The sequence below is a fragment of the Melospiza georgiana genome, chromosome 10 (genome assembly GCF_028018845.1).
Source record: "Melospiza georgiana isolate bMelGeo1 chromosome 10, bMelGeo1.pri, whole genome shotgun sequence".
In the NCBI taxonomy this organism is placed as follows: Eukaryota; Metazoa; Chordata; class Aves; order Passeriformes; family Passerellidae; genus Melospiza; species Melospiza georgiana.
In genome coordinates this window covers 20,371,773-20,398,987 of record NC_080439.1, presented here as the reverse complement: position 1 = coordinate 20,398,987, position 27,215 = coordinate 20,371,773, and the positions used below count along the sequence as shown (strand labels likewise).

The 27,215-nt window shown below is 47.7% G+C and overlaps 1 protein-coding gene across 2 annotated transcripts; it reads left to right on the top strand.

Moving 5' to 3' along the window:
* Nucleotides 1-611: 611 nt before the first annotated feature.
* On the top strand, nt 612-16,246 carry CLDN18 (claudin 18). 2 transcript variants are annotated; one of them, XM_058031414.1, is made up of 5 exons: nt 612-831; nt 13,030-13,194; nt 14,678-14,783; nt 15,164-15,274; nt 16,069-16,246. In XM_058031414.1, exons 1-5 carry the CDS (start codon nt 612-614, stop codon nt 16,244-16,246), a joined length of 780 nt encoding a protein of 259 aa, XP_057887397.1. The 2 variants fall into 2 exon arrangements, with proteins under 2 accessions (XP_057887397.1, XP_057887396.1); XM_058031413.1 differs by lacking the exon at nt 612-831 and adding an exon at nt 8,921-9,140.
* The last annotated feature ends 10,969 nt before the right edge of the window (nt 16,247-27,215 follow it).

The window sequence follows — 27,215 nt, the reverse complement described above, 5'->3', positions numbered from 1 at the left end:
TAAATCATGGAATCATTTAGGTTGGAAAAGCACTCTAAGATCATCAAGTCCAACTGTTCCCTTAGCACTCCCAGGTCAATCATGTCCCCAAGTGCCACATCCACACATCTGTGAAGTCCCCAGGGATGGGGACTCCACACTTCCCTGGGCAGCCTACTACAACACTTGACAACCCATTCCATGAAGGAATTTTTCCTAATATCCAATCTGAACCTCTCCACTTGGCTCAAAATCATCATCCTCACCAGGAAAGGATTAGCATCTCCATAATTTTTATGTTTCATCCAATTTAAGCTCCTCTGTGCTCAGTCTCCTGAGGTGCCCTGGCGTTCCTGTGGAAGCTCTCCAGAGGGACCCACTGGTCCCGTCCGGCCGTGCCTCTGCCTGGAGGGAGAAGGTAAACAGAGAGCGAGCTGGAACAAATGGCTCTTGGTACCGAGCGAGGAAATTATCTCGCCGAAACAGATAAAGGCAAGGGGAGGTTTGCGTGGTGCACCCGGAGCTCTCCTGCCTGCTGGCGTGACGTAGGCACTGCCTCCAGCTAAAAGTCCCCGGCGCCCTGGCTGCCTGCCCCAGACCCGGCTTGTGGAGGCTCCCACGCGCCTGGCACCATGTCGGTGACAATCTGCCAGTCCATGGGCTTCGTGGTGTCCGCCCTGGGCATCGGGGGCATCATTGCCTCCACCTGCATGGACCAGTGGAGCACCCAGGACCTGTACAACAACCCAGTGACGGCCGTCTTCAACTACCAGGGCCTGTGGCGCACCTGCGTCCGGGAGAGCTCCGGCTTCACCGAGTGCCGTGGGTACTTCACCATCCTGGGGCTGCCAGGTAGGGCCTGATGGCGCCAGGGAAGAGTGGGAGGGGGTGGGACACAATCTCTGCATGAGCAATGGGGGATTTTCTGTCAAATTTCGGCCAAAAGACGAAATTTGTATCAAGTACTCACCCTGTTTGGAAAACAGGTCCTTGGAGGTACCTTGAGGCAAATCCATGGCCAAGCTGAGGTTCAGCAAACTCGTTACATGCATCCTGAGGTGTTGTCCAGGCTGCTCCAAGGGGAGGTTTGTCCCCTGTGCCCTGTGTGGCTCAGATTCCTGCCCCAGCTGTGTGGCTGTGTGTGGCTTCCCACCAGAAGCCACTAATAGTCTTGTCACTGGAGAAGATCCTTTCCTAAGAGGATATGTCACAGTTCAGCTCACTGTATTTCTATTTGGGCTAACACCACCAGGCTGGATTTCTCCCTAATTCTCCTTTGGTTCCAGTTTTTTCTGCCACGGGAATAATTCCTGTCCCGGTTGTGCCCAGAGTATCTCGGGGTGCAAACAATTAGGTTACAACAGGATTATCTGGGGTTTCTTCTTGCCTTAATACAGTGAGAAAAAAGGCACTTAGACTCATATACCCATCTGGCCTCTGTGCTTTGATACAGCCAGAATGGAGGGAAGAAGCCAATTATATCAGGAAATCACTGCAGAACTTCTGCAAAATGGCATTTCCAAAACACACAGAAAGGGGCATTGTGCACAAAAATTGCTTCTCTCAAGAGAAGGCACAAATCAAACCAATATAACCCAGCGTGGCTGTGGCCTCAGACACCAGCTGGGGAGGTGTTTCATCCCCTGAGCTGTGTTTTTGTGTTGCTCCCCTCTGGATGCTCATTCCTAGCTGCTGTCTGGCACTGGCTGTGCTGCGGCTTCCCCACACCCTGAGCATTGTCCTCTTGCTGGAGCTGTGGCTTGGAATGGCCCTGCTTGGCCTCTCAGGTACAGAGATGTGTTTTCCCAGAAGGACATGAGCCTGATCCTGGCAGAGTGTCCAGCTGAAGGATGACATGCAAAGAAGGGTGTTTGTGCAGGGCTGGTATTCACACACTGCTCTCCCAGTCAGCAAAGCTGAGCAGCTTCACCAAGGGAAAACTCAGGGAGAAAAGGGCAGGGCAAGTTGGTAAAACTCACTGGGTTAATGGCCGGACTTGATTTTAGAGGTCTTTTCTAACCTTAATGATTTTGGAAAGAGATTAAATTTACCATGTGAAGAATAAATTGAGGTGTGAAAACTAAACCCTCCCCACACAGATGCTCCCACAAAACACTGCAATTCTTCCAGTTCTTGCAGTTCTTCTGCTCAAAAAGCTTAAAATGACAAAAACTGTAACTCCACGAAAGAAGCAATTAACCTTTTCAAGTGCTCAGCTCTGGGAACTACTCAAATCTTTGAAGAAATCAGAACACTTGAAATCTGAGGGGTTTTGTTCTTTCACACCTTTGTCACTGACCTCAGCCCTACAGCAAAAAGCAGAAAACCAGGGATGGTTTCTTTGCAATTCCAAGACCTCCAGACAGGTGTCTGTTGGGTGGGTATTAATGTTCTAAAATGGGAATGTTGAGGGGATGGATTTCCTGCATTAGCAAGATTTTCCTGCGTTTAGAGGGGCTGGTAGAGATCGGTGTGCCCATGGCCCTGCTCACAGAAAGGGGGTGGAACAAGGTGATTCCTAAAGTCCCTTCCAACCCAAACCATCCTGGAATTCTGTTTCTGTGATTCCTCAGCTCCATCTCACAAGCTCTGTGGATCCCTCCCAGCCACGGACAGAAATGAGCATCCTACCCTAAATATTGGGGTTTCTGATGAAGCCCTTAAATTAGAGTGGAATTCCCACTTGTGTTTGCCAGGTTTACTGCTGTCACCTACAAAAAGGGATATTAAAAAGCCCTAGAAATAAAGGACAGTCATAGAGATGGTGGATGCCTGAGCCCCCCAAAGTTGCTGTCCTCACCCTCAGTGGTGTCAGGGAGATGGTGTGGGCTCCGTGTGAGGGAATATGAATATTTATGTACTTTGTCCCAAATTATCCTTTTCGTGACCCGTGCTATCAGCACTGCCCTCCAAAACGAGGTGGATTTTTTCCCTTTCTTTTTAATGAACTGGGCTTGTTGTTCTGTAGTCAGCCCCCTCCCTGCTCCCGTTTCTTGTCCTGTTATGGATTGTCTGACACTTCCAGTCTCTGGAGAAGCTGGAGCAAAGCCTCACATCCTGCTGCTGTGCTTTATGGATTGGGTCTTTCTCCTGAATCCAGCTGCTCCTATGGGCATTTCTTCCCATCCACCACCAGCAAAGGTGGCACCCTAATCCAAGGAGGGGAAATGATGCTAAAAATCCTATTATTAATTTACTCAGATACTATTTAAGTGCATCATCCCCATGTTTATTTTAAGTGTGCGGCACCTCGATCCCCATGAAACCTCCCTCACAAACTACCCCAGAGTTAATGGTTTGTCAGCATTTCCATTATCAACCCCTATTTATTATCCTGACAATGGCAATTTATATTGGGAACAATAGTGCCAGAGTGAATAAAAATAATAGGACTCTGGCAAAGCAGCGAGGTGACCCGAGCACATCGAGGAAATTTTGGGTTCCAAGGTTTTTTTCACCTCAATCCCTTGCTCCCACAGCAAAGATTAAGCTTGTCTTGCCCATCATCTATCTTCAATTTAGTTGGGAATTTTAATTTCAAATGGATTGAGGAAAAATCAAGATAATAGATAGAAATGAGAAATTACCCAGTCAGTTTATGGCTCTGGCTGCTCAGCTATAAACAGTCGCTCTCTGGTGAAATGTGGCACTGGAGGACTGGACGAATTTGTTCTGATTTTGTTTTCTCTTGTTAATTTTTGCTTCTTGCTTTAGCGTGAGATGGTCTGGAGGACATACTTGGAAACTGAGCACACAAATAAGGGAGAAATAGCAAAAGCTGAGCTGGGCAAGGCTGGTGGTTTCATCTTGTGTGGAGATCATGAGGTGATTTCTGCTCAGAGCAGAATTTTGCAGTTTCTTCCAACTTTGCTAAACTACAATTGCACAGGCTGTGATTTCCCTGGTGTCTGTGTCAGTGTCTTTTTTCCACACCTTTTCAGGGAGCCTTCTCCAACAATTTTTCCAAGGACATTTCTCCATCTGGTCCAAAGCTCTTTTTACCCCTTCAGAAGGGCTGAGATATCTCTCTGCTGTGGACCAAAGGGCTGTTGGCTTGAAATAGGAGAATATTCTTGCTTTTCCAATGGCAAACGTTGACAGTCTTGAGAGCAGAACAGAAGTTGAACAAGTCTAACTTGTTCAACTTCTCCAATTGATAAAAATGCCCAGGTTCTTAGAGTGCTCAGAGGGAAAAGAGCCCATGGGAATGCAACCACAACTGCCCAGATTTTCCATAAATTTCAATTTGGCTGGTGCACGGTAGCAGCAGGGCATAGATATTTCCTGAGGGGAATTCATGTCTAGGAAGCATCAACATTGGCTTCTCTGGATTTTTCCGTTGTACATTGATGGTCTGAGAAAGTTTTCTTTCATTTCATACAACCCACAAACATTTTGTGGCATAACCATAGCAAATAACCTGATTTTGGAGACAGGGCAGTCACTGGCCAAGGCGACAGCATCTCTGCTCCCTGGAACTGTTCCATGCCAAAGTTTGTAAGGATGGGAAGTGTTAAGTGCCATGTCATGATCCTCCACCAGTGATGTCCAGGGCAAAGTCTCTTTCAAGGTCTGTTTACTGCTTGAAATCCTTTCAACCAGCCAGGTCAGCTCTGAATTTTGAAACATCTGCAGGCAACTGCTGTAACCTGCTAAAAGTCTTATAAGGTCACGTTTTGGGTGCAGAAGGATTTAGGTGGTCCAGGTAGGCTGGAGACTTGATATATCCTGCCAGGACATGTGTGAGGCTCTGATGGGTTTGCACTCACAGCTGGAGCTGAGAGAGGTGTGGGGATGGGGAAAGCACCAATGAGAGACCTCAGGAACCCCAGGGACACTCAGGGTGCAAGGAGGTGGCAGGGAGCTGAGTACGTGTGTCATATTTATTGTTTTGTGCCTTTACACCATGAAAGGATGAGAGAAAAGGTAAAAAAAAAATCCTAAGGGATTTGGGATGAGGGCCAGAAGAGGAAGGAGCAATGGTGTGGAGATTTGGGGCTGGGCTACAGCTCATAGATGTGTAGGCAAGTTCAGCCTCATGCACCCCAGCTCTGCTGAGGGATCTCAGAGCACACTCTTGATCACTCCCAGTGGTGTGGATCTGAGCTGGGATGGGGTCCTTCCAGGACTCACTTCCCTAATTTAATTCTAGAAGGGCCATTCAGCCCTTCTTATTGTGGACCACATTCACGAATCCTGGGGTGGTCCCGACAATGGAGGGGCAGGAAGAGAAGGGTGGGTTTGCTTAGTCTGGGCCTGAGCAGGCTGGGCTGGTGTGGGCAGCTGGCAGGGTGTGAGCTGTGTTTGCAAATTTGAGAGCAAACATGAGCTGGAGGTGATTTTTGTGGGAGAGGCAGCGATAACATTCAGGAGCTGCCTGGGCCCAGGGACTGGTTTTGAGATAACACAGAGTCAACGCCTGGAGAGATAAAGCAACTATGAGCTGGAATAAAGGGGCACAGGGGAGTGGCCACAAAGCCCCCTTCTTTTCCTCATTTGGGTAAACCATTGGAGCTGTCCCAATGCTCAGTGGGAGCCCTGTTCTCTGCTCCTTGGTGAGCTGCAGCCTCGCCTTTCCCTTCCCTTGGACACAGCTCAGCATTTCCACATGGATTGAGAAACCCTCTGGCCAAACATTCAGCTGCTGGGGACAATCCACAGATTGTTTGGAGAGAGATTCCCATCCTTCAACCAATCCTGGCTGTAGTCATCTCCACGGGGTGGCTGGAGATGAGCATCAGGTTGTGGTGCAGATGCTCAGATGTGCTCCACAGCCTTCCTCTCACCCAGCCCCTTCTTGGGTTGTGCTGAAACTCCCAGGGGATCTTCTGTTATCTGGGAAAATGGGATGAACATATTTTTTTTCCCCTATCATGGGCAGCTCAGAAAAAAACATTAAAAAAAGTTTAAAATCAGAATATTTGAGAAAGGCAAAGGAAATGTGCTGGGTAAGGTTTGGGAAGCAAACAAGTTTGGATTTTGTCTCCAGAACTCTGTTTCCAGCATCCACTGAGGAAGGTGTGAGAGTTTTGAATTGCCACTCTTTCAAGTATGTTCTAGTCAGAGCAGGAGAAATGGCAATGGGATGGCTGGAGGACACTTCAGCCAATATTTTAGGGATGAACAAACAGAAGCCCCCCAAACCACAATAATTCTTCAAAGATGGCAACATGTGGAGTGCTGAGCATGGCTGGGTGTTTAACTCTTAACTGAAGACTGCAGCATGACCATTAGTAGCAAAATTCCTTCCTTGGCTCCATTTTTGAGGACAGCACATGAGTGAGGAATGTCCAACCTTGTGTTGGTTTCTCTTCTTTAGAGACATGGTTCCATCTGGCCTTGCAAATGAAAGCCAGGCTCATTCTCCTGGACTTTTCTGCACACTTGGAGATTTTGATGTTGTTTTTTGACTGCTCGACCCTTGCATTTGGGTTTTGATGTCCCCGAGTAAGAGCCATGATGAGAAACAGCGTTTCCATCCACAAGGGAAAATTCCATTCCCAAGGAAAGTTACTGAGGTGATGGACTGGACATTGGCACATCCAGGGGTGGCCCTCTTTCCAATAGGTGTCTTGGGGGGATCAGCAGAGCTTGGGATGTGAAACATGAGAAGGAGAAGGAGGAGAAGGAGAAGGAGAAGGAGAAGGAGAAGGAGAAGGAGAAGGAGAAGGAGAAGGAGAAGGAGAAGGAGAAGGAGAAGGAGAAGGAGAAGGAGAAGGAGAAGGAGAAGGAGAAGGAGAAGGAGAAGGAGAAGGAGAAGGAGAAGGAGAAGGAGAAGAAAAGCTCCTTGTTGGTTTGAAGAGCAGCTCCTGCTGCACATGGCCAGAACCAGCAGCCAGGGTGGAGGAAGGAGTGGTGTGTCCCCTCCCACCAAAGCAAATGTGCATATAGGGATGGAAGGGCCATCAACACTGATATTCCTGCAACCACCCAGATGTCTGACTAAGGAGAAAAAACCCAATCATTTAAAGGTTGGAAGAAGTGTTTGGGGGAAAAAAAGCTGGAAAAAAAAAAGTTCACCCATTTAATTCTCCCCCTTTCCTTCCCTTTTCCTCCCCAGGGGTTATTTTTAGCTATGGCCAGTCTATGGGCTCATTTCTCTGTGCACTGTTGCACGCACTTGGGAATAGGGGTTATGTCTCAAAGGGATATTCCTCCCTCTGACGTGTTCTGACGAGGTTCAGCCCAGAAGAAGGGATGTGGGCTGTCACCACTAGATGGCCAGAAACAAGCAGGCAAGTCCTGGGGCATAGGAAGGACAGGAATCATCCTGGAGAGCTGCTGAGGAACATCAGGGCTTCAATGAAACTGGATTTTCTAGACTGGGACACAGTTCTGGCTGTGGGACCACAAGGGATGGGATGGAGAACTGACCACATTTTAGCACTTTTTGTCCTTCTGTCTTCCATGTCCTTCTCAACTCTAGTTGTTGTCTCAGCTTCTAAGTATTCTCCAGCACTGATCTATCACAAATCATTATCCAAAATGATGAATTCCCTCATCATTTCCTTATCCTTCACAGAAAATGAGCAGCTCTTTGCCACCTCTGGTTCTTGAGGGCTCCCTTCCATGTTTTTTGTTCACTTTATTATTTTTGCTGACAACTTTAGGTAGGTCAGAACTGACCCTTCCTGTGATATAAACTTGCCAAAGTGAGTGAAAATTATGACATTTGAATAAAACTGATAGAAGCAAAGACATCTTGTTCCTGACCTGAGAGGGCTGTGATTGCCACTAGACATGGAATTGTGCTCTGGCTGCCCCAGCAGAGCCCCACAAGCTGAGGGATGTCCTGGATGGCTGTTCTTCAGAAGGTAGGAGCAATATCCAGGGTGTGATAACCCTATTGTTGCTCCTCATGGACACAAATAAGCCTTTCCTCTCTTCCTGGTGGCCTTCACATGGCTTCATATCGAGGTGCTGTTGTAGATGGTGCCTGTGGTTATGGACAGTTTAAAGCAGGAATTTGCTTCTAGGTCAGGACTGAAGTAAATCAGTTGGAGGGAGATACGGGATGAGAATGGACGAGTGTAAAGCCTGGAAGGTCCTTGTACCTCACTGACTCCACTGGCAAAGTGGCACAGCAGATTTATGTTGTTCCCACGAGCCCAGCCCATCTCTCCACTGTGATAATGAATTTCCCACTTTTTGCATCCCCCATCCCTTTCCCAGAACCATCCCTCCAGTTGACACAGACAAGCACCCCCTCATAGAGGCCATTTCCCAGTGCTCCCTGTGCTCTCCTCCCTCCCACATGGGTTTCAGTGGGTCCTCATGATGGCAGTGGGGATGTGGGTGGAGAACGGGGCTGGAGGAGCTTTGCTGGATCAGTTTGGGGCTCTTGGCTTGGTGCCCTGGGCTGTGCCATGGTCAGCATCCAGTGGAAGCTCAGCGATGCCCGAGGGCGCTGCAAGGAGCAGCCACATCCCTGGGCTGGTGGCCCCACATCTCTGACAGAGCCCTGGCTCTCATTGTGCCTCTTGTGAGGACACCTCCATGGGGGACAGATTGTCTGGTGGCATCAGCAGAGGGATGGGGAGGTGGTGGCCTGGGCCAGCTGCTGAATTCCCTGGGAACATGGTCCTTGCCCTGTGCCAAGCAGGCAGGAGAGGCCCAATGGGCAGCAAAGGGTTTCAGGGGGCTGGCCAAGCCCCAAGTGGGTTACCCAACACTCAGCAGAGCGTGGCTGCTTAAACATGGAAGGACAAGCACTTCTAAAGGACAAAAGCTCCTATCTCCAAGCCCTGCCGGCACAAACCTCGCCGGCAGCGAGAGTGAAACTGGACTATCTTGCAAAAACACTTTGAGCAAACAGCCCTCAATGGAAAGCATCTGATAAGAGCAGCTGCACTGCTGGTGGCTCAGGCAGGAGGACTCGGGCGCCCCAGTAGGACTGCAGCTCCCTCGGGGCCGCGCCACCTCCGCTCTCCGGGCACTCACCATGTCCACCACCATCTGCCAGGTGATGGGGTTCCTGGTGTCATCGCTGGGCGTTGGGGGCAGCATCATGGCCACGGCCATGGACACGTGGAGCACGCAGGACCTGTATGACAACCCGGTCACGGCCGTGTTCCAGTACCAGGGGCTGTGGAGGAGCTGCGTGCGGCAGAGCTCCGGCTTCACCGAGTGTCGGCCGTATTTCACTATCCTTGGGCTGCCAGGTAGGGGCAAAAACACTCCAGGTGTCACCCACGGGCTCTCCTGGAGCTCTGCATCTGAAAATAGGAGCAGGTATCTTAAAGCACTTTGTGAGGAATAGCACTTCCAGTGTTATGTTAGGAGCATAAAAATAGGAGCATATTTGTTGCCAAAATGATTTTTGTGGTGGGGGTTATTGGTGGGGGTTACAACCTGGAGCATGTGTGTGGGATGTCTGGTGAGCATCGTGGGTTCAGCATCACTGCTGGCATAAATCAGAGCAGCTCCACTGAGGTGAGGAGAGTGAGGATGTTTAACCCTCTAGGTATTGTTGCTGGGAATGGAAACACAAGGAAAAGGGCTGCGTGCAATTGTATAGTGTTATAGGATAATGGAAATGATTGAAATGTACTGTTTTTCCAAAGATAGAACTGGAATGGGAGAAATCTGCCTGTGAGAGGTGCAGGTAGGAAGGGCACAAAAGGGAAAGGTGTGTTCAGTCACTGCCCATCACCTGGGCAGTGTTAGTGCCTACAGAAGCAGAGTGCAGAGGTGTATTGCTGTCCTGTTTGCTTGCTCATGTTCCCAAAAGAGCTGTTTTTCCCACCCCACCCCACGTGAGGGTATTCCACTGCTCCTAGACCAGCAGTGAATTTGGCCCTGGGAGTTTCTCACTCCTGGTGCATGATCACAAAAAGGTCCAAGCAAGCAGTGCTGTGCATGGGCCTTTTGCAACTGTTGATCCAAGTGTGATGTGGGTTCCAGCCCCGTATCCTCAGGGATGCCCTCAACCTTTGCTGAGGACCTGTGACTCTCTGAGGGGTGCCATGGAATAAATGCACCTCTGTGTACCCAGCTTCAGGATTGCCAGGTGAATTCTTTCCCATTTGGAAAAGCAAAACTGATATTCAAAGTCACCTCTCCCTTGAGGATTTTTTTTAAAGACTAAAAATTAGATTTATGCAACTATCTCTACAAAATGTTGACCACTATATCTCTTCATAATGCTTTGGACAGGTGATTGTGTTTTAAATGAGCCATAAGGAAATGGGAACCATCATTTTAATGTTAATTTATCCCAATCAAGATTTTGCTTTTTCAGTTATTTTAAAGTAATATGGCAATGAAGAAATATGCAAAGCACTCATGGACAATTTCTGTTGTTAGAGATATCCTGTCAGAGTTATCTTTGTGAATCCATTTAATTGATTTATTCCTTCAAACATATAGAAAAAATGTCCCTGTTGGTATTTGCTTAACTTAAACACCTGCTGAATGTACTTAATTTCCCTAAAATTTCTATATCCCATCAATTATTACTGGTCATAAAGTCAGATTCCATCTTTTTATTATGTATTAGCAACAGAAATGCAGGTGACAGTCATTTAAATGACTTAAAGTTGTTTTATCTTGCTCACCTCTCACCACTCACATGAGGGAGGAAGACAACTATCCAGTTTCCCTTACCTCTGGAAAACAAGGATGCAGGCTGTGGTTTCACATCACTGCCATTTATTTTGGTGGAGAAGCTGTTTCTGTTGGTGCTTTTGCTATTCCCTTGTTATGGAACACCAGCCCTGGTGTGGAAGCCAGGTTATCCTCCCTCAGGTGTGTGCGAAAGGCAGGTTTTGTAACTCCGGGGCTGTTTGCTTCCTACTGCTCCTGATACCACTTTTCCTTAGTCTCCCACTTTGTTTGTCTAAGCCCTTCCAGTCCTTCCTCCAAGCAGAGGTCATTCACCTTTGGAAAAGCAGCTCTTTTCAAAGGACTTTCAATGGATGCCAAAATTCCCTTGAAACTGCAGTGCTGCCTTTCCAAACAGCTCCCACTTCAAATCCTCTGAGCCAAGTGGAGAGGTCTTCATGCCGCAGCAGAAACAACTTCTTTCTCCTTTCCACCTCTTAGTGGAGATGGTCAGTCTCATGGGGGCAGGAATGGTTATCTGGCATTTTTTCTGTCATGCCCTGCTGTGCTCCTCTCCCTCCCCTTTCCAACAGCTCCTTTCAATGGAGATTCACAACAGTGCTCCAGCAAAAGTGGAGCATCCTTGGCTGCTTTGCTTGGCCCTGCTTGTTGTGTCCTTCCATGGGCACCCAAGGCACTGGGAACACCTCCTGAGAACCAAAGATCCTCTGTGGGATCTTTGTTTGGGGTCACTGCTTGAAGGGTTCAAAACAGCCCAGTGATGGCACCCAGGAACCTGCAGGGAACACCCAGGAATGAAGCACCGTCTTGGGGACAAGGAGCTTCCATCATGATCCATGCTCTTGGATTATCAGCCTCTCCTGCCTGCCCTGAAACAAAAGCATTTGCAAAGAAACTTTGGTGGTTGCAAAGACAAACGAGATTGAAATTTCCTCCTCTTTCTGCTTCCCATCAGGTGCTGCGGAACAACCTCTCAGGGCTGATAAGGCGTATCCGCCATCCCCTGATGGATCATAACTAATGAGCTCCTACCTGGGGGCTGATGAATGGGAGATTGAAAACCCCCGGCTCGTTAGCACTCGTTATCAGCTGATAAGGGCAAATTGAGTCATAAGAGCTGAGGCAGTGGGACTGCTGGATGGGAGAAGGTGGTGTATTCCCGGCCTGTGGAATGGCAGCCCGCCCGCTTCCGTGTGCGCCGCGGTGCCAGCGCGGTTCTGCTCCGCTTCCTGACACCCCACTGGCCAGGAGAGCCCCCCAGGCACCCAGCACCCTCCTGGGAAGGGTTTATAAACCCTGCTCCCAAGCTGTGCAAAGGCTCTGTGCTCCCCTGCACCCTTGGGCACCGTGGTCATCCAGCAAAGGGGTGACAGCCAGGGCAGAGATGTCCCAGGGGCTGTGGAATCTGTTTTCCCCCTGTTTCACTCCATCATGAGCCCACTTTCTCTTCCCTGAAGAGGGGCAATCATGCTTTGGGAGAACCAAAGCCAGACCCAGGGCTGTGGGAGCTTGTGGCAGGGTAAGGAGAGGCTGCAATGTGTCTCAACCAAATCCCAGCAGCCCTTGACATACTCCCAGCACCCCTTCCAGGGCTCTGCCGCCTTCCTGTCTCTGCCAGGGACTCGTGCACAAGCGGGGAGGGGAAGTGTCTGGAAAGAGATGGGATATGTGCCACCTTATTAGAGAATCACCTTGGTATTCAAGTACTCCTTCCCCCACCACTTCTCCAGTTTTAAAGGTGCCAGTCTCCCCTTACTTCTACTTTTCTGCTCCACCCAAGAGGAGTCTGAAAGGTTTTTGACTCCTTCAGGCCTCAGCTCCCATGGGCATGACCCATCAGTATTCCCAGCTCATGGCACACTGCTGCCAATTCAGGATGGGGATATTTGGATGTTTTATTCATGAACATGAACAGATTTATCCAGGACTGATGTTCTAAACAAGCCTGGGAAGAATATGGTGAGGGAGATGGTTGCCAGAGCTTTGATGCTCTCTCCCCCTCTCCATGTAATGTTTGATTTTCCTCTTTTCCATGTGCTTTACTGGGAAGCAGGAATATACAGAGCTGCATTTTGACACATGCAGTAGCTGGAAATATTCTGGATAGGTGGGTGGAGCTGTCTGCTTCCATTGCTGATTGGGGAGGAAAGAAGAGCCCTTTCTCAACCACTGCGGTTATGGAACAATCCATGCTTATCCCAGCACCTCACTAACTCTTCTCCATGAATTTCACAACTGCTGCTATTGAATATTTCAAAAAAAAAAAAAAAATGCTGCCTAAACCACCAAACTCCTTGGGAAGTTAAGTCAAACAGCTGTACTTCCAGAGGTGCCACAGATAATACGGAATAGATTCAGTGCTCATTTTCCAAGGTTTTCTGCTTTAATATTTCTATTTTCAGACAGAGGAAATATTTGAGAATCCCCCCAGACTCTGACAAATCCCATTTCAGCCACTCATTGAGGCCCTTGCTGTTTGTTTTGCAGCGATGTTCCAGGCTGTGAGGGCCCTCATGATCGTGGGGATCGTCCTGGGACTCCTCGGCCTCTTTGTGTGCATTTTTGCTCTGAAATGCATCCGGATTGGGAGCATGGAGGACACTGCCAAAGCCAACATGACCCTGACCTCTGGCATCATGTTCATTGTTGCTGGTAAGTGGGAACTGTCATGTCTTCCACGTGGAAGGTTTGCATTTCCCTGGAATTGAGAACTGGGCAAGTCTTGAGGAATTTCTGAAGTTATTGGCATAGTCCTCCAGCCTGATTTCCTGGGGTCAGGTGGTTTTTACCTCTGATTAAGGAACAAAAAAATTTCTGGTAACCAGAAAATTTTGCATGGAAGGCTGAAAAAACATCCCACAGATGGTAAAGGAAGTATATCTCTTGATTTGTTTTATAAATGTTGTTGCTGTATATTATTATAGTCTTTATTTATATAGAATATTTCTTTCCATTTCAGGCTTTATCCATAATAATTTTAAGAAGATTCCCAGGGTTGTTGTGGCTGGTTTGTAGGTTTTAAATACCAGCCTACAAGGCTGCAGGAATGCCCAGGTTCCTCAAAACTGCAAATGCTTAAAACATCACTTACATGTTTTCCTACATTATTTTTGAGATAAGAGTTGAATGAAATCTATATCCTAACAAAGGGAAGGAGAATGTCCCTATTTAAAAAAAATCCCAATGCTTAACTTTTGCTGGGATATGAGACATTCAACACAAGTTCAAAAAGTATAAGCTGGAAAGAGGAATCACCTTCTGCCACACAGCTTTAATTTTGCATTTTACATCTATCATTTTAGAACAATGGAATGGGTTGGGTTGGGTTGGAAGGACCTTAAAAATCATTCAGTTCCACCACTGCCATGGGCAGGGACACCTTCCACTGAACCAGGGCTTCAAGCCCCATCCAGCCTGACCTCGGACATTGTGGAAGGAAGAAGCAAAACTGTCCTGTGAGGGTTTTCTGCCAAAAGTTCTGGACTTCAGCTCTTCTGGACAACCCAGCTCCTTTCTATCCTTGGTCTTTAAGGTCCCTTCCAACCCAAATCAGTCTGTGAGTCCATGTCCAAGTGTTCTGTGAATTCCTCTGCTGAGGAAAACCAAAGGTTTGACATTGCTGCCAGGATTGTCAGGGACGGCCATCCCAGACATCCCCTGTTTGGATGAATGGAAGAAGTTCCCACCTCCTGGGCTGGTCTTCCACATCTGGTGATAAAAAGCCTGTGAGCCAAAGACATCTCCTCTTTCAGGTACAGAGAGCGTGTTTTCCCATTAAAAAAATTCTCTCTGGGAATTTTTGGTGCATGTTTTTCACTGTAAAACAAATGTTTAAAATGAACTACTGGTACAATGACTTGTTTGTTAAATCATTTGTGTCACAAAATACACCAGGTGAAAGATTCCTGCAGGTCTGACTTGGGAATGTGTTGTGCAATATTGTATTCCTGATGTTGGATTGTAAATGCAAGGAAAACCTGGAAGAAAAGTGTGACACATTGTGGGTCCCCCTTTGTGCTGAAGGCCACAGAGCAGTGTCTCACCCACCTTTCCAGAGGTGTGACACTCTTCCCTGAGGCCCCAGGTGACTTCTTGCACTGTGTGGCTCTCAGTCTGTCCTTCTGTCCCCTCTCAGGCCTGTGTGCCATCACTGGAGTGTCCGTGTTTGCCAACATGCTGGTCACAAACTTCTGGATGTCCACCACCAACATGTACCAGGGAATGCAGAACGTCCAGAACAGGTGGGTGCTCAGATAACTCTGCATGTTACACCGTGGAAATCTCCCTCAGGGCTGCTGCTGAGGGATTGGCAAACTCTGGGAGTATGTTGGGATGGTTGCAGGGCTTGGAAGATTATTCTTAGGAAATGGAGTCTGGGCTGGAGGTCAGCAAATGGGCTGGGATGTCTCTGTTTTTACAGCTCAAGAATGAGATAGGGGAGGCTATTGTGGTTCAGAATGCAGGTGGGACTTCTGGGAAATTCTGGGGACTTCTGTGAATTTCTGGGGACTTCTGGGTACAACTGTAGGGCCAGAGGGAGTATTCTGTGCCAGTGTTCATTGTGTCTGGGCAGCAGCAGACAGGACCTGTCACGCCCTCACCAGCCACGCCTGTTTTGCAGGTACACCTTTGGCTCAGCCCTCTTTGTTGGATGGGTGGCAGGGGGCCTGGCCCTCGTGGGAGGCATCATGATGTGCCTTGCTTGCAAAGGGCTCATCCCAGAGGAATCCCGGTAAGCTGGGCTGGGGGGGCATGGGAAGGTACTGCAGGAAACCTGGGTGCACAGGATGTGTGGGTGTGTGACACCCTGTCATGATAGCTCTCATGGTGATGGAAACACAGAGTCCTTTAGGCTGGAAAAGACCTTTAGGATCAGAGTCCAGCCATTAATGCAGCACTGCCAAGGCCATCACTACCTGAAGTCCATGCCCAGTGAGGTCCGAAGCGAGCATTTGCCCTCTCTGACCCAGTGACTCACACAGGAACAGAGAGGACATGAGATCCAACCTCAAAATGTGCTATTTGCACTGTGCTAGTAGATTCAGGCCCATGAATTGAAGGTTGCACAGCAAATCATTAGCAGGGGTAGGTTGCATCAGCTGAGCCATGATTTATATGGAACTGTAGAATTCCAGAGGGGTTTGGGTTGGGAGGGACCTAAAGCCCTTTCCATTCCACTGCTGCTGTATACAGGAACCTCTTCCATAAATCAGGTAGATCCAAGCCTTGTCCAACATGGCCTGGATGGTGTAAAATCACCAGGAATTTGTACCCCAACATATCCGGTTATTGCAGGTGGGTCCATGACGCCACAAATGGTTTACTTCAGGGAAAGAAAGCACTAATTTATGAAAGAACCTGAAAGGGACTTGCAGCTTTCCACAGATGGTGGGCTGAGCTCTCTGAGTACCTCCAAGTGATGACACAGCACAAAGCTCCCTAAAAGCCCCCGTGAGCACAGGGTGCAGTGCTGGGCAGCCACAGCCCCTCCATCAGAGGCTGATGTCCCTCTTGTGTCTCTTCCAGCTACAAAGCCGTGTCCTACAACGCCTCAGGCCGGAACATCTCCTACAGGACGGGGCCCTACAAGGGTGGCCCGGGGTATGAAGCTGACCCAAGGACCAGGAAGGGTGTGGGATATGAAGATGCTCCTCGAAGTGAGGATGGGAGGCGCCCCTACCCTTCGAAATACGACTATGTCTAGCAGACCTTCTGCCCTTGAGTTGTGCTATCAGAGATTTTTAACTTCACAAGCAAAAAGTGCAGCAAACCAAGCAGTCTGTAAATAGGATTGTGTTTTTTCTAGCAGGTTTTTTCTACTCTGAGGTTGCATCTTTGTTGTGAACATCAGTTTTACTCGACTGCCTATTAGTATTAACAGCACCATAAGGTCTGTGACCAAAGTAATGCCTTGTGGTGCTCTCAGAGTAGAACATTTTGCTCCTATTTTCTGTATAAACTGATATCCAGGAGCAGTGCCTTGTGTCCTTTCTTAATTGCTCAGATAGTGAAAATTCCCCTTTGATGATCGCTGTGTATTTGAAGTAAATTCTGTTGTGTCCCCGAGGCTGTGCCCAAAGCAAACAGAGCCTGTGGTCAGGGCATTTTCCTCCTTGGTGGTTTCTCTACCCAGTCCCACCTTTGCTTTGCTGGCTGTACTCTAACGCTGATCTGCTCTGATATTTAATCTGATTTCTGTTACTTAGACGTTTGCTGGAGCCTGTGATAGCAAAGTGTATTTATTTCTTTGGATCTCTCCAGGGAATGTGCATAATCCATTGTTATTCCTGCACTAATAGCTCCCAACCTCTGTGCCACCGGTGCTCCCACAGATGCCATCTTTAATGGAGCCAGGAGAATTTCTCATTTAGAATTAATTAGAGTTACCTTTGGAGCAGGACTCCCAGGGAGCATTAGATGTGTAACTCCACACCGACATCAGGACTTCCCTGTGGTAATTCTACCCCTAGTGATGGGAAGATTAACTCCACAGTGGAACGTTGCCTCCTCCAGCCAATCCATCAGAGAGGGAGTTTATTTGAAGGGGGAAGAGGGAGGCATGTCAGAACTTTTGTGGGAAGAGAGAGTTGTGAGCTCTTAGCAGGTCCTCCCACCAAGTGTCAGTGCACATCCTAAAAAGCTCTAGACAATGCCTATGGATAGAGAAAAGGGATAAGCTGGAGAGAAAAAAGGGGTTCCAGAGCCTCCACAATAACAATTTAATGGCATCTGCAGTGGGCTTGAGCACCACTTCTCAGGATTACAAGTTCTCTGAAGGAATTCAGTTCAGGCAAAATTATTTCGGTGAAATGCTGGTGTTCCATGAGTGCTTGGTATCTTGGAGGGATCGGAATCTACAGCTGAGCATTTCTGCAGAGTTGGACCTTTGAAAGGTCAAGTTGCCACCAGCTGAGCTGGCATCTCTGGTGGCTCTGAGGATTAGGGGGGGCAGGCTGTGCTCCCAGTGAATACAAAGTGCATCCTCCTCCTCCCCATGTCCAACAGTGCTCCACAAACCTCAGTTTCCATAACCACCAGATTTCCACAACCACCAGCTTTCCATAACCATCACCTCTCCACCACCACATGGAGCCAAATCCCCAGCACAGGTCCAGGAGATCCTGGGGAAGGTCAACACCTGGCAGGTGGTTGGAGGGAACAACCACCACACAGAGGGTGGGAAGAGCTTCCAGCCACCAGCAGATCAGGCTGGATTTTGGGATAAACCCCTGTGGGATGTCAGTACTGATCCTCCCTTTTGTTCCAGCAAAGAACTTGTTTTAAGGACTTGTTTTTAAAGGAGAAGAATTTCTTTTGCAGAGGTAGATTCTGTTCTGTTTTAAAAACATTGCTACACTTTTCCATGGTTTGTATCTCATAGTATAAACTAAGATTTCTTGCCTTTTTTTTTGCCTGCTGGAATTTTTTTTTTGCTTAATTGTTTTGTTGGTTGTTGTTTTCTTTTTTCTTTTTTTTTTTTTACGTGAATATTAAAAAAGATAAAATCTTAAATACCAGAATCACAGTTTCCAGTTGTTCTCTTCTTGTCAAAATCATCAGCTCCAACATTTTTGCTCAGCCAAAGCCCCCAACTTGTGTTGTCTATGTTCTTGAGAGGAGTATGGACACAGATGGGTGGTTGAGGGAAAAAATAAAAGATTGGGGTGTTTTATTTCCTTATAAAAGTCACACAATGAGAGAAAATTTCAGACAATCAGATTAATAATTATTGGGGGACCCCAAATCAGTGATGTGATGGAGTCAGACTTCCTTGGTGGGACCCTGAGCTTGCTGAGGAGTAGAGTGCAGCAAGTTTCAGGGTAGAGATTAAACACTTCTGAACACTTCATTGTTCTTAGGAGGGCAGAAAAATGGTGGGTATGTTCTCAGGCTCCACTGAAAAGGGGCTGAAAAGCCCAGGAATGTTTAATTTAGATAGGAAACACATAAGTGGTGCTGAGGGAAAGGTACACAGTGGAATGTGAAAAGCAGGAAAACACCCAGAAAAATTTGAAATGCAGGTTTACGGCTGAGTTAGAACTAAAAAAAAAATCCCAAGGAAACAGCTTTGAAAGTTACATTTTATTTTTCTGCTACACAAATGATGCGACAATGTCCCCGAGCTGGCTATCTCTCGGTCACACTTTGATGTGTGCAGGCGTGTAGATGACAAGATTAGGGCCAGGAGCCTTATGGGGAGCTGAGAGAGAGCTGTATCCAGGAATTCCTGCCCTCGCTGGGCTCCTAATCTTCCAGCATCAGTTTTCATTTCCTTGCCTCGGCCGAAAACTCGCAGGATGAAATATTTTAATGCAGCGAACTCCGCTGGAATAAAATCCCATTCCCGAGCAGAGAATCATTTATTCATGAGCTGGGTTGTGGCGTAGCTACACTTGGTGTTACAGCTGCTCCTGTGTTTGTGGCCGTAAGGGACCTTATCTTGTTCTCAGCACCACCGAGGGTGGTGAACATCATTGTTGGGAATGACAGCACCAGGAGAATCCGCAGCCACAGCCACGGAACTGCAGCTGCTGCTGCTGGGAGAACTCAGGGTTTGGACATGAAGGGTCCAGGGGAGGCACCAGGGTGAGCAGAGGGATGGAGCAGCTCTGCTGGGAGGAAAGGCTGGCACAGCTGGGAGTGTTCCCCTGGAGGAGAGACCAGAGGTGACCAAACTGTGGCCCTCCAATGCCTGAAGGAGCCAACCAGAAACATGGAGAGAGAATGTTCGCCATGGACAGTGACATGGAGTGCCAGGACAAGGGGGAATGGCTTCAAACTGAAGGAGGGGAGATTTATGTTGGATATACCGAAGAAATTCTTGGCTGTGAGGGTGCTGAGGCCCTGGCACAGGGTGCCCAGAGAAGCTGTGGCTGCCCCTGGATCCCTGGAAGTGTACAAGGCCAGGATGGACAGGGTTTGGAGCAACCTGGGATAGTGGAAGCTGTCCCTACCCCTGGCAGGGGTGGTACCAGATGAACTTTAAGGTCTCTTCCAACCATTCCATGATTCTATGAGTCCTTGTCTTGGACACAGACTCAAATATTCCCTTTTCAGCTGGCCTGATGTCTCCTCGAAGCCCTGAAAACAAAACGATCTCCTTGGGAAATCTCTGTGTCTTTACTGAGGCCAAAGTTCCCTTTTTCAAGCTTTCCTCTGCAGCCCAGCAGGCTAAAAAACCATAATTGTGATACCCTAATTATTTTTTGGACTTAGAGACCCAGAAGCACCCTGAGGATGACCCAGTGTCTTGGTGACAGCTCATTGTGTCCCAGTGCTGTCATGTGAAGGACACAGACTCCTGAGCCACATCCACAGCCCCCAGGGCAAAGGGAAGGGGGACACTTGCCCAGGTTCTGCCTGGGGACCATCCTGGGGCCACCCACCCCAAACACAGCCTCTGCTTCCCACTCCATGCATTGCAGGGAGACCCTTCACCCTCAGGGTTGCAAGTTTGGGCTCTGAGACCCATCACATGGGACTGGGAAGGAGCAGCACGTGTGGAGCACACAGGGCAGGACCAAATCCCTCCTGCCTGGCTGCGGGCTGGCAGGAGCAGTTCCACATCTGCTGGGCTGAGCTGGGCTTGCTGGTTTGACCAATGGCACAGCAGAAGGGAGGTTTGGGCCTCTGGAGTTGCTTGGCTGAGTAAAGCCTGGAAAAAACCAGGTCTCAGAGGCTGCAGAACACATGGACCTGTGAGTAAATCCATGAGTAAATCCAGAGTTTCCAGCTGCTGTTCCTGGTGAGGGAGGGAAGAGAACCATCTCCCAGCTTCTATTTTGCCTTTATTGACCATAAACTGCAAGGGATGGGTTTGGTAGCACTTGTAAAACCAAGGGAGATGAGTCAGGGAACTCATGGACATTTGTTGGGGCTTTGTTTCCGTAAATTTTGTCATCCTGTGAAAAATGCATTTCCCATTCAGACGAGCTAATTAAATCTAGGCTTGTCTAATAAAGCTGAGCCTGGGTGCATTATCTGACAGCTCTGAACAGGCTCTTTCCAAGCCCCTGCAACATCTGGAGTATGTGAGAGCATGCTGGATTTGCATGGAGCTTGACCAAGGGAAAAAACTGGAGCTACAAATTGGACTAGGAGATAAGAACTCTCCTGAAATCTATATGCAATTAAAAGCCCAATCGTCCTCCCTATAGTGACAAGGTTATTGCTTTTATGGAGTTGAACAGAGATGAATGAGTCTATGGATTAATGGCACTAAGATTTATGACACTGTGCTTGCCCCAAATATTATGGGAGAATAGCTCTCTGGGTGAGATATTCCAGCTGAATAAATTTGATAGGATTTTTATTTTCCTTTATTATTTTTTTTCAGCTTTGGGAGAGCTGCACTGCATTCAGAGCTTGTTAGTGCTGTGAGTTGAATTTTTACTGATATTCCCTTGTATATTGATGATTTATAAAAGTATTGCCAGTAAGAGAAGCCCATCAAGAAAAAGTCAATGGGAAAAACAAAACCTACAAACCCACACTGATTTGTGTGATTTCTCCTTCATTTAGTTGGCCAGATCTTTATCTTGCTGGCTCTGGGCTTTGTTTTACTGTTCCCAGAGACTCCAGAGAGGATAAAGCCAAAGGAGTCACTTCTGGCAGGAGAAAAGAGGTGGCAGCAATTGGTGGGGACCATGGAAACCCCTCTGTGTTGTGCTGAGTCAAACACTTACAAAATTAGGAGGAGGAAAATAAAAACCGATGGGATTTTAAGGGGAGCAGTTTGGAAGGGATGGAGTTACACACCCAGGGCAGGGCAGAGGGGTGAGGACTGAGGGAAAACCATGCCCAGGGAAAACCAGGAGTGTGGGACAGGCCCTGCTCCTCCAGATCCCAGCAGGACGCAAGGATTGCATCATCCATCACTTAACAAAACTTTGGGAGTTGTTTTAAGCCAGCTTGGAGAGGGCTTGGAGCAAGTTTGGAGGAAGATGTTCCTGGTGGTGGAACAAGATGGGCTTTAAGGTCCCTGCCAACCCAAACCACCCCGGGATTTTTGGACTTTGAGGCAAAGCCTCTGGGGGTTGAGCAGCAAGGACAGGGATTTCCCTGTCAGATTTCATTGGGATTTCCCGGATTTCAGTGGGAAACAGTGTTTCCCAGCCTATGGGCTGAGCCTGACCCACCACCCTGCACCACCTGGGCTGGCAGGGCACAGCAACAGCATGGATTTGACCCCAACTTCCCATGGAACATGCTGGCTCGAGATGCCCAGTGTGGAACAAAAGCTCTTTTTGGCTCTTTTCCCACATCTCAGCTCCTTCACTGGTCAGAGGATGAGTGCCACCGTTGTATTTGCAGGGTTCCCAGACAAAGGAAGGAATGATGAATCTGACTCCATATTCTTAGAAGGGTAATTCATTATTTTATGATACTATAATATATTAAAGAATGCTATACTAAACTATACTAAACAAATACAGAAAGGATACTTGCACAATGCTAAAAAGATAATAATGAAATACTCGTGACTCCTTCCAGAGCCCTGACACAGCTTGGCTCAGATTGGTCATTAAGTCAAAACAATTCACATGAAACCAATGAAACACCTCTTGGTAAACAATCTCCAAACACATTCTAAAGCAGCAAAACACAGGAGAAGCAAATCAGATAATTATTGTTTTCCTTTTTCTCTGCGGCTTCTGAGCTTTCCAGGAGAAAAATCCTGAGCAAAAGGATTTTTCCAGAAAATACAACAGTGACATGCCACCTTCCTCTTGGCTCAAGGCTCTCAGTTATTTCTGGACTTTCCCAAACTTAGGAGAAGTTTCCCCCACTTTTCCACCAGCATTGGGACTTGGTGTTTGAAGCTCACCAAAAGCACCTTAGGCAGGGAAACTGCTGAGAAACCCAAGAGAAAAGTGATTTTTGCACTTGCTGGCAGCTGAATGAGCAGGCACCTGCCTTGGCACCGGCTTTGCCACGTCGACAGGGCAGAGCAGCTCCTGCTTTCTGCCCTTTTCCTTCCCCTGTTTGCTCTTTGGGGCAGGAATTTGTTCTCCCATTAGTTTTGGATGGTGCCAGCACCAGTGCCCAGCCAGGGTTTCCTGTCAGCCCCTCCATGGAAGAAATTCTCACTGCCACCTGGAACTTTTTACAGGTAAAAAGGGGTTTTCTGCCTATTTCTGAACAGTTGTTCAGAAAGCTTTCTTTTTTCTTTTTCCAGAGGAATTAAGTTTGTTCCCCTTGTTCTGCTCAGCCTCACTTGGGTGTGTCCTGCTTCCTAATGTTAAAATCCACCTGGAAATGTGGGAAATAAGGCAGGGTAAGAGTCTGAACCAGAAGTTTTCCAACCCATTTTTTTCCAGTGGGTTGGAAAAGAGAAGCAGAATTGAGTGCCAGTTTTCCTTGTTTATCTTCCCAAATTTCATACTTTGCAGAGACCAAGTTCATAAATTCACTGCTAGAAATGTCCTGAATACAGAGAGAATTAGGAGAATTAACTTAATTTACACAGATGATGTCTGGAAGGGGTCAAGCTGACATTGTCCTGTCCACAGTGCAAAGAGTCATCATTGAGGTTGGATTTTCCCACTGATTCCAAAAGGAAAGGAGGGAGGACACAGCAGCTGGGGCTGGGTTTTCTATCCAAGTGAGTTCAGGCCAGGTTCCTCCTGCAGCAGAAAATGAGGCTTTTTCCATCACCTTCTGCGGCTTGGGCAAGGGGGAGAGTGAGGAATGTGGAGAAAGAGGAAAATGAGGAGAAGGAAAGCTGTTAAAGCATCAGGAATCCACAGACGGGTGTGTCCAGTGTGGAGGGCTGCCCCCAGCCTGTGGGATGCCACATGCCATGGGAATTGGGTGGTGCCTATGCCCTAAGGATGCCCAGGGAGAGCTGCCGAGGCTCCTGGCACTATCATCCCCTGGTATTGCTCATTGCTATTGTGTGATGAAGGGAGAGGAGAAATCACACCTGGGAAATGTCATTTATCCTCCTCGGTGGCTGACCAGGCAGGTCCCAACCCTCGGGAGAGCCCCAGCGCTGGGGTATTCCCAAAAGGAGAGCCCAGAGCAGCCCTGGGGGATGCGGAGCAGCTGATGCTCGTTCCTGGTCCTGTGGCACCATCCAGTGGCTGCTGGCAGAGCGCTGCCACCTCCCTGTCCCCACCGTGTGTCCCCTCCCCGGCATCACCGATCCACAGCGAAGGGCTCCGGGTCACTGCTGACAGACATGGAGAGGCAGATCTGCTGGAGAGATCCTAAAAAGCAATTCCAAAAATCAGAGCCAAGAGGGGCAGACACCCTTGCTGCATCAGGACACCACACAGAGACCATTCCTCGACTTCCATGGCTAGAAAATTGTACCCAAATCCTCGTTTTTATTTTATTTTGAATTTGCTGATTAATTTATTTCTATTTTTTCCTGTAATTTCAGGCCTGTAATTTCATTTTTATTGCAATAAGGAAAAATAAATCTTCCCATTGTTTGCGCCAGGCCTTCCTTGGGGAAAATCTTTGTAATTTTTTTTTTTTCTGTGCAAGAAGCAATTTAATTCTGACACTGCCACCACTATAATTACACCATTTTTTAGATTATGTCCTGCTTTAGTGTGTACTTTTGAGCTTCATATTAGGGGATGGAGAGCTCTTTTCACAGAGTAGGGAGACAAAACAATTCCTTCTCTAGCTTGGGACCTGTCACTGTAGGACACGAAAGAACGCAAGCTCACACCGCTGTTCTTAAGGTGAAAAAAAAAGAGAAGTTTATTTTCTGACTCTAAAATGTATAGTTTTCTAAAAGTGACAGTGGATTGGAGGGTGACAGTGCCACCTCTCCAATGACACTGGACAAACCAACAGTCCATCAACTTTCTGTTCCTCTATCAAGGAATGCAAAACAATGAGTTATTTACAGAAAGCGTGTGAGAAAGTTCACTACAAGAAGGTCAACATCAGAAAACTTTTAAAAAATCTTAAAAAACCAAGGTGACAGGGACCAAGGACAAAGGATCCAAATCTCAGGCCCAAGAGCACAAACAACATGGAATGAAGAGAGAAAAACAAGCAGGATGGGACTGCATGGGCTAAAGCTGGAACTGGACAATTAACTCCAATATGCAAATGGAGCAGAATATATAAAAATGAGAGACCCTGTGATCAGCTGCCCATTTTGTGACCATTTTGGTTCATCTTGGGTGCAACCCTGGCTGGGCTCTTGTGCTGCCCAAGGTGCATCCATTGAGGCCTTTTAATAAATCCCTGCTTTATTCTTTGACTCTGTCCAGCCTCCGTTCTAGGTCAGCCTTCCCAAGGCATCACCTCAGGTGGAGCAGAGCAGGGAATTTGTGCTCCTTGGGCTGCTGCTGATGCCTCACCAGAGCCTGGAGTCTCCTGCAGGTCCAAGTGGAAATTCTCTTCACAACCTGAGGCAGATGAGCCTGGCATTGCCATCCCCCAGGACAATGCACAGGCCCTCAGCAGCACCACCCATCTCTCAGAGCATCCTTCGAGCTCCTGTCAAATCCCAGGGAAGATCCCTGACACCCATCATTTCCCAAGATACAGCCCACGTTTTCTTTAGGGAAGGTTTTGGGAATTTTCAGGCTATGGGATATGTGCAGCATTTTCTCTTGTGAGGTATTTACAACTTGAAGGGGTTTTGTGACCAGGAATGTCCTGAGGATGTAAAATTTGAGAAGTGAAGGGGGGGTGTGGGTCTGGCTTTGGGCACCTTTGCTGCTTCCCACACTCCCTCAGCATTCCCAAATAACTTCCAGGGAAAGGGGGACATGCCATGCAGTGAAACACACCCAGGAATGTGTCACGGACTTATTTTATGAAAAATCCTTTTGCTAGGAGTTTTTCTCCTGAGAAACAAAATGTAAACAATGGTTATCTGCTGCTGTGGAATGCAACAGGTGCATTTTTGATTGGTCTCATGTGGTTGTTTCTAATTAATGGCCAATCACAGTCAGCTGGCTTGGACTCTCTGAGAGTCACGAGCTTTTGTTATTCATTCCATTCTTTTCTTTTCCTTTGCTAGCCTTCCGATGAAATACTTTCTTCTATTCTTTTAGTATAGTTTTAACATATCAATATAATATAATATAATATAATATAATATAATATAATATAATATAATATAATATAATATAATATAATATAATATAATATAATATAATATAATATAATATAATATAATATAATATAATATAATATAATATAATATAATATAATATAATATAATATAATATAATATAATTTCATCCTTCTGAAACATGGAGTCAATATTCTCATCTCTTCCCTTGTCCTGGGACGCCTGTGAACACCACCACAGGAATGCTCCTTAAAAACATCTCCAGGAAACTTTCACGGGGAAAACCATCGAGTCACTGCTTTTTTCCGGGTGCTTTTGGAGCAGAAGCGCTGCCCTGCTGTGGAGCAGGGGCGGATGGAGCATCCCGGGCTGCCCGTGTCCCTGCAGGCGCTCTGCTCGGTGCTAGGTGGTGGTGTTGCATTGCCGGCAGCTCGGGGATGCTCGCAGGAACAGCTGCTCGATGTGCTTGGCATGGAGAGGGCTGGGACGGTGAATGTCCCCTTGAAATCCCATGCCAGGGCCCTCCACACCCTCAGGGAGGAGCCGTGGATAATTTAGCCCAGGAAAGGCTGCTGGGGAGGCAGAGCAGGAGCAGGGAGATCGTTCTGCCCCTGTATTGGGCACTGGTGAGGGCACACACTGAGTGCTGTGTCCAGTGCTGGCCTCCCAGTTTGGGAAGGATATTGGGACACTCGAGTGCATCCAGAGGAGGCAACGAGGCTGGAGAGGGGCTGGGAACATAAATCCTCTGAGGAAGAGCTGAGGGAACTGGGGGTGTTTAGCCTGGAGAAGAGGAAGTGCTGGTGATGGAGCTGCCCAGCCAAGGGCACCAGGGGATCCATCCCCCCTGTGCCCCCAGCAGTTCTGCCCAGCACTATGCCATCCCCACTCACAACACCCCCAGCCCAAAGCCAGCTTCATCCTGGTGCTCTGGGGACAGGGATGGTCCCAGCTCTGGCACCACGCCTTGGAGAACAACCTCTGACTGTCACCGTCATATTTTCTGAAAAATCCCTTTGCCCAGGATTCTTCTCCTGGGAAGCTGAGAAGCCTCAGAGAAAAGGAAAACAATATTATCTCATTTGCTTCTCCTGTGTTTTGCTGCTTTGGAATGTGTGCTGCTTTGGAGATTTATCCAACATGTGAATTGTTTTCACTTAATAACCAATCAGTGCCAAGCTGTGTTGGACTCTGGAGAGAGAGTCACGAGTTCTCATTAATATCGTTTAGTCTTCTGTAAACTATACTTTCTATATTCTTTAGTATAGTTTAGTTTAGTATTCTTTAATATAATATAGATCATAAAATAATAAATTAGCCTTCTGAGAACATGGAGTCAGATTCATCATTCCTCCTTTTGACGGGGGTCTCAGAAAATACCCCATCTGACCTCAAGGCCACTGGATGGAGGATGTCAAAGGGGTCATAATGCCCTCCCTGGGTGTTTGTCAACAGCCAGCCCTGGTTTAGGACTGGTTTTATTTTATTTTCTGCCTGTATAAGGGAGCAGAAATCCCCCTTTTCCTTTCCCTGGACTGCAGTGAAGGATCCACAGCAGGCCCTGTTTGTATGCAGATAACCATTGGCATAGTTTGAAGGAGGCAAGGCCATTCCTTTGCTGTGA

Excerpts from the sequence above, each read along its gene's own strand:
- CLDN18 (XM_058031414.1), top strand. The coding sequence starts at position 612 with ATGTCGGTGACAATCTGCCAGTCCATGGGCTTCGTGGTGTCCGCCCTG. Across the intron at positions 832-13,029 it reads CACCATCCTGGGGCTGCCAG|CGATGTTCCAGGCTGTGAGG; the intron begins GTAGGGCCTGAT and ends TTTGTTTTGCAG. Across the intron at positions 13,195-14,677 it reads CATCATGTTCATTGTTGCTG|GCCTGTGTGCCATCACTGGA; the intron begins GTAAGTGGGAAC and ends GTCCCCTCTCAG.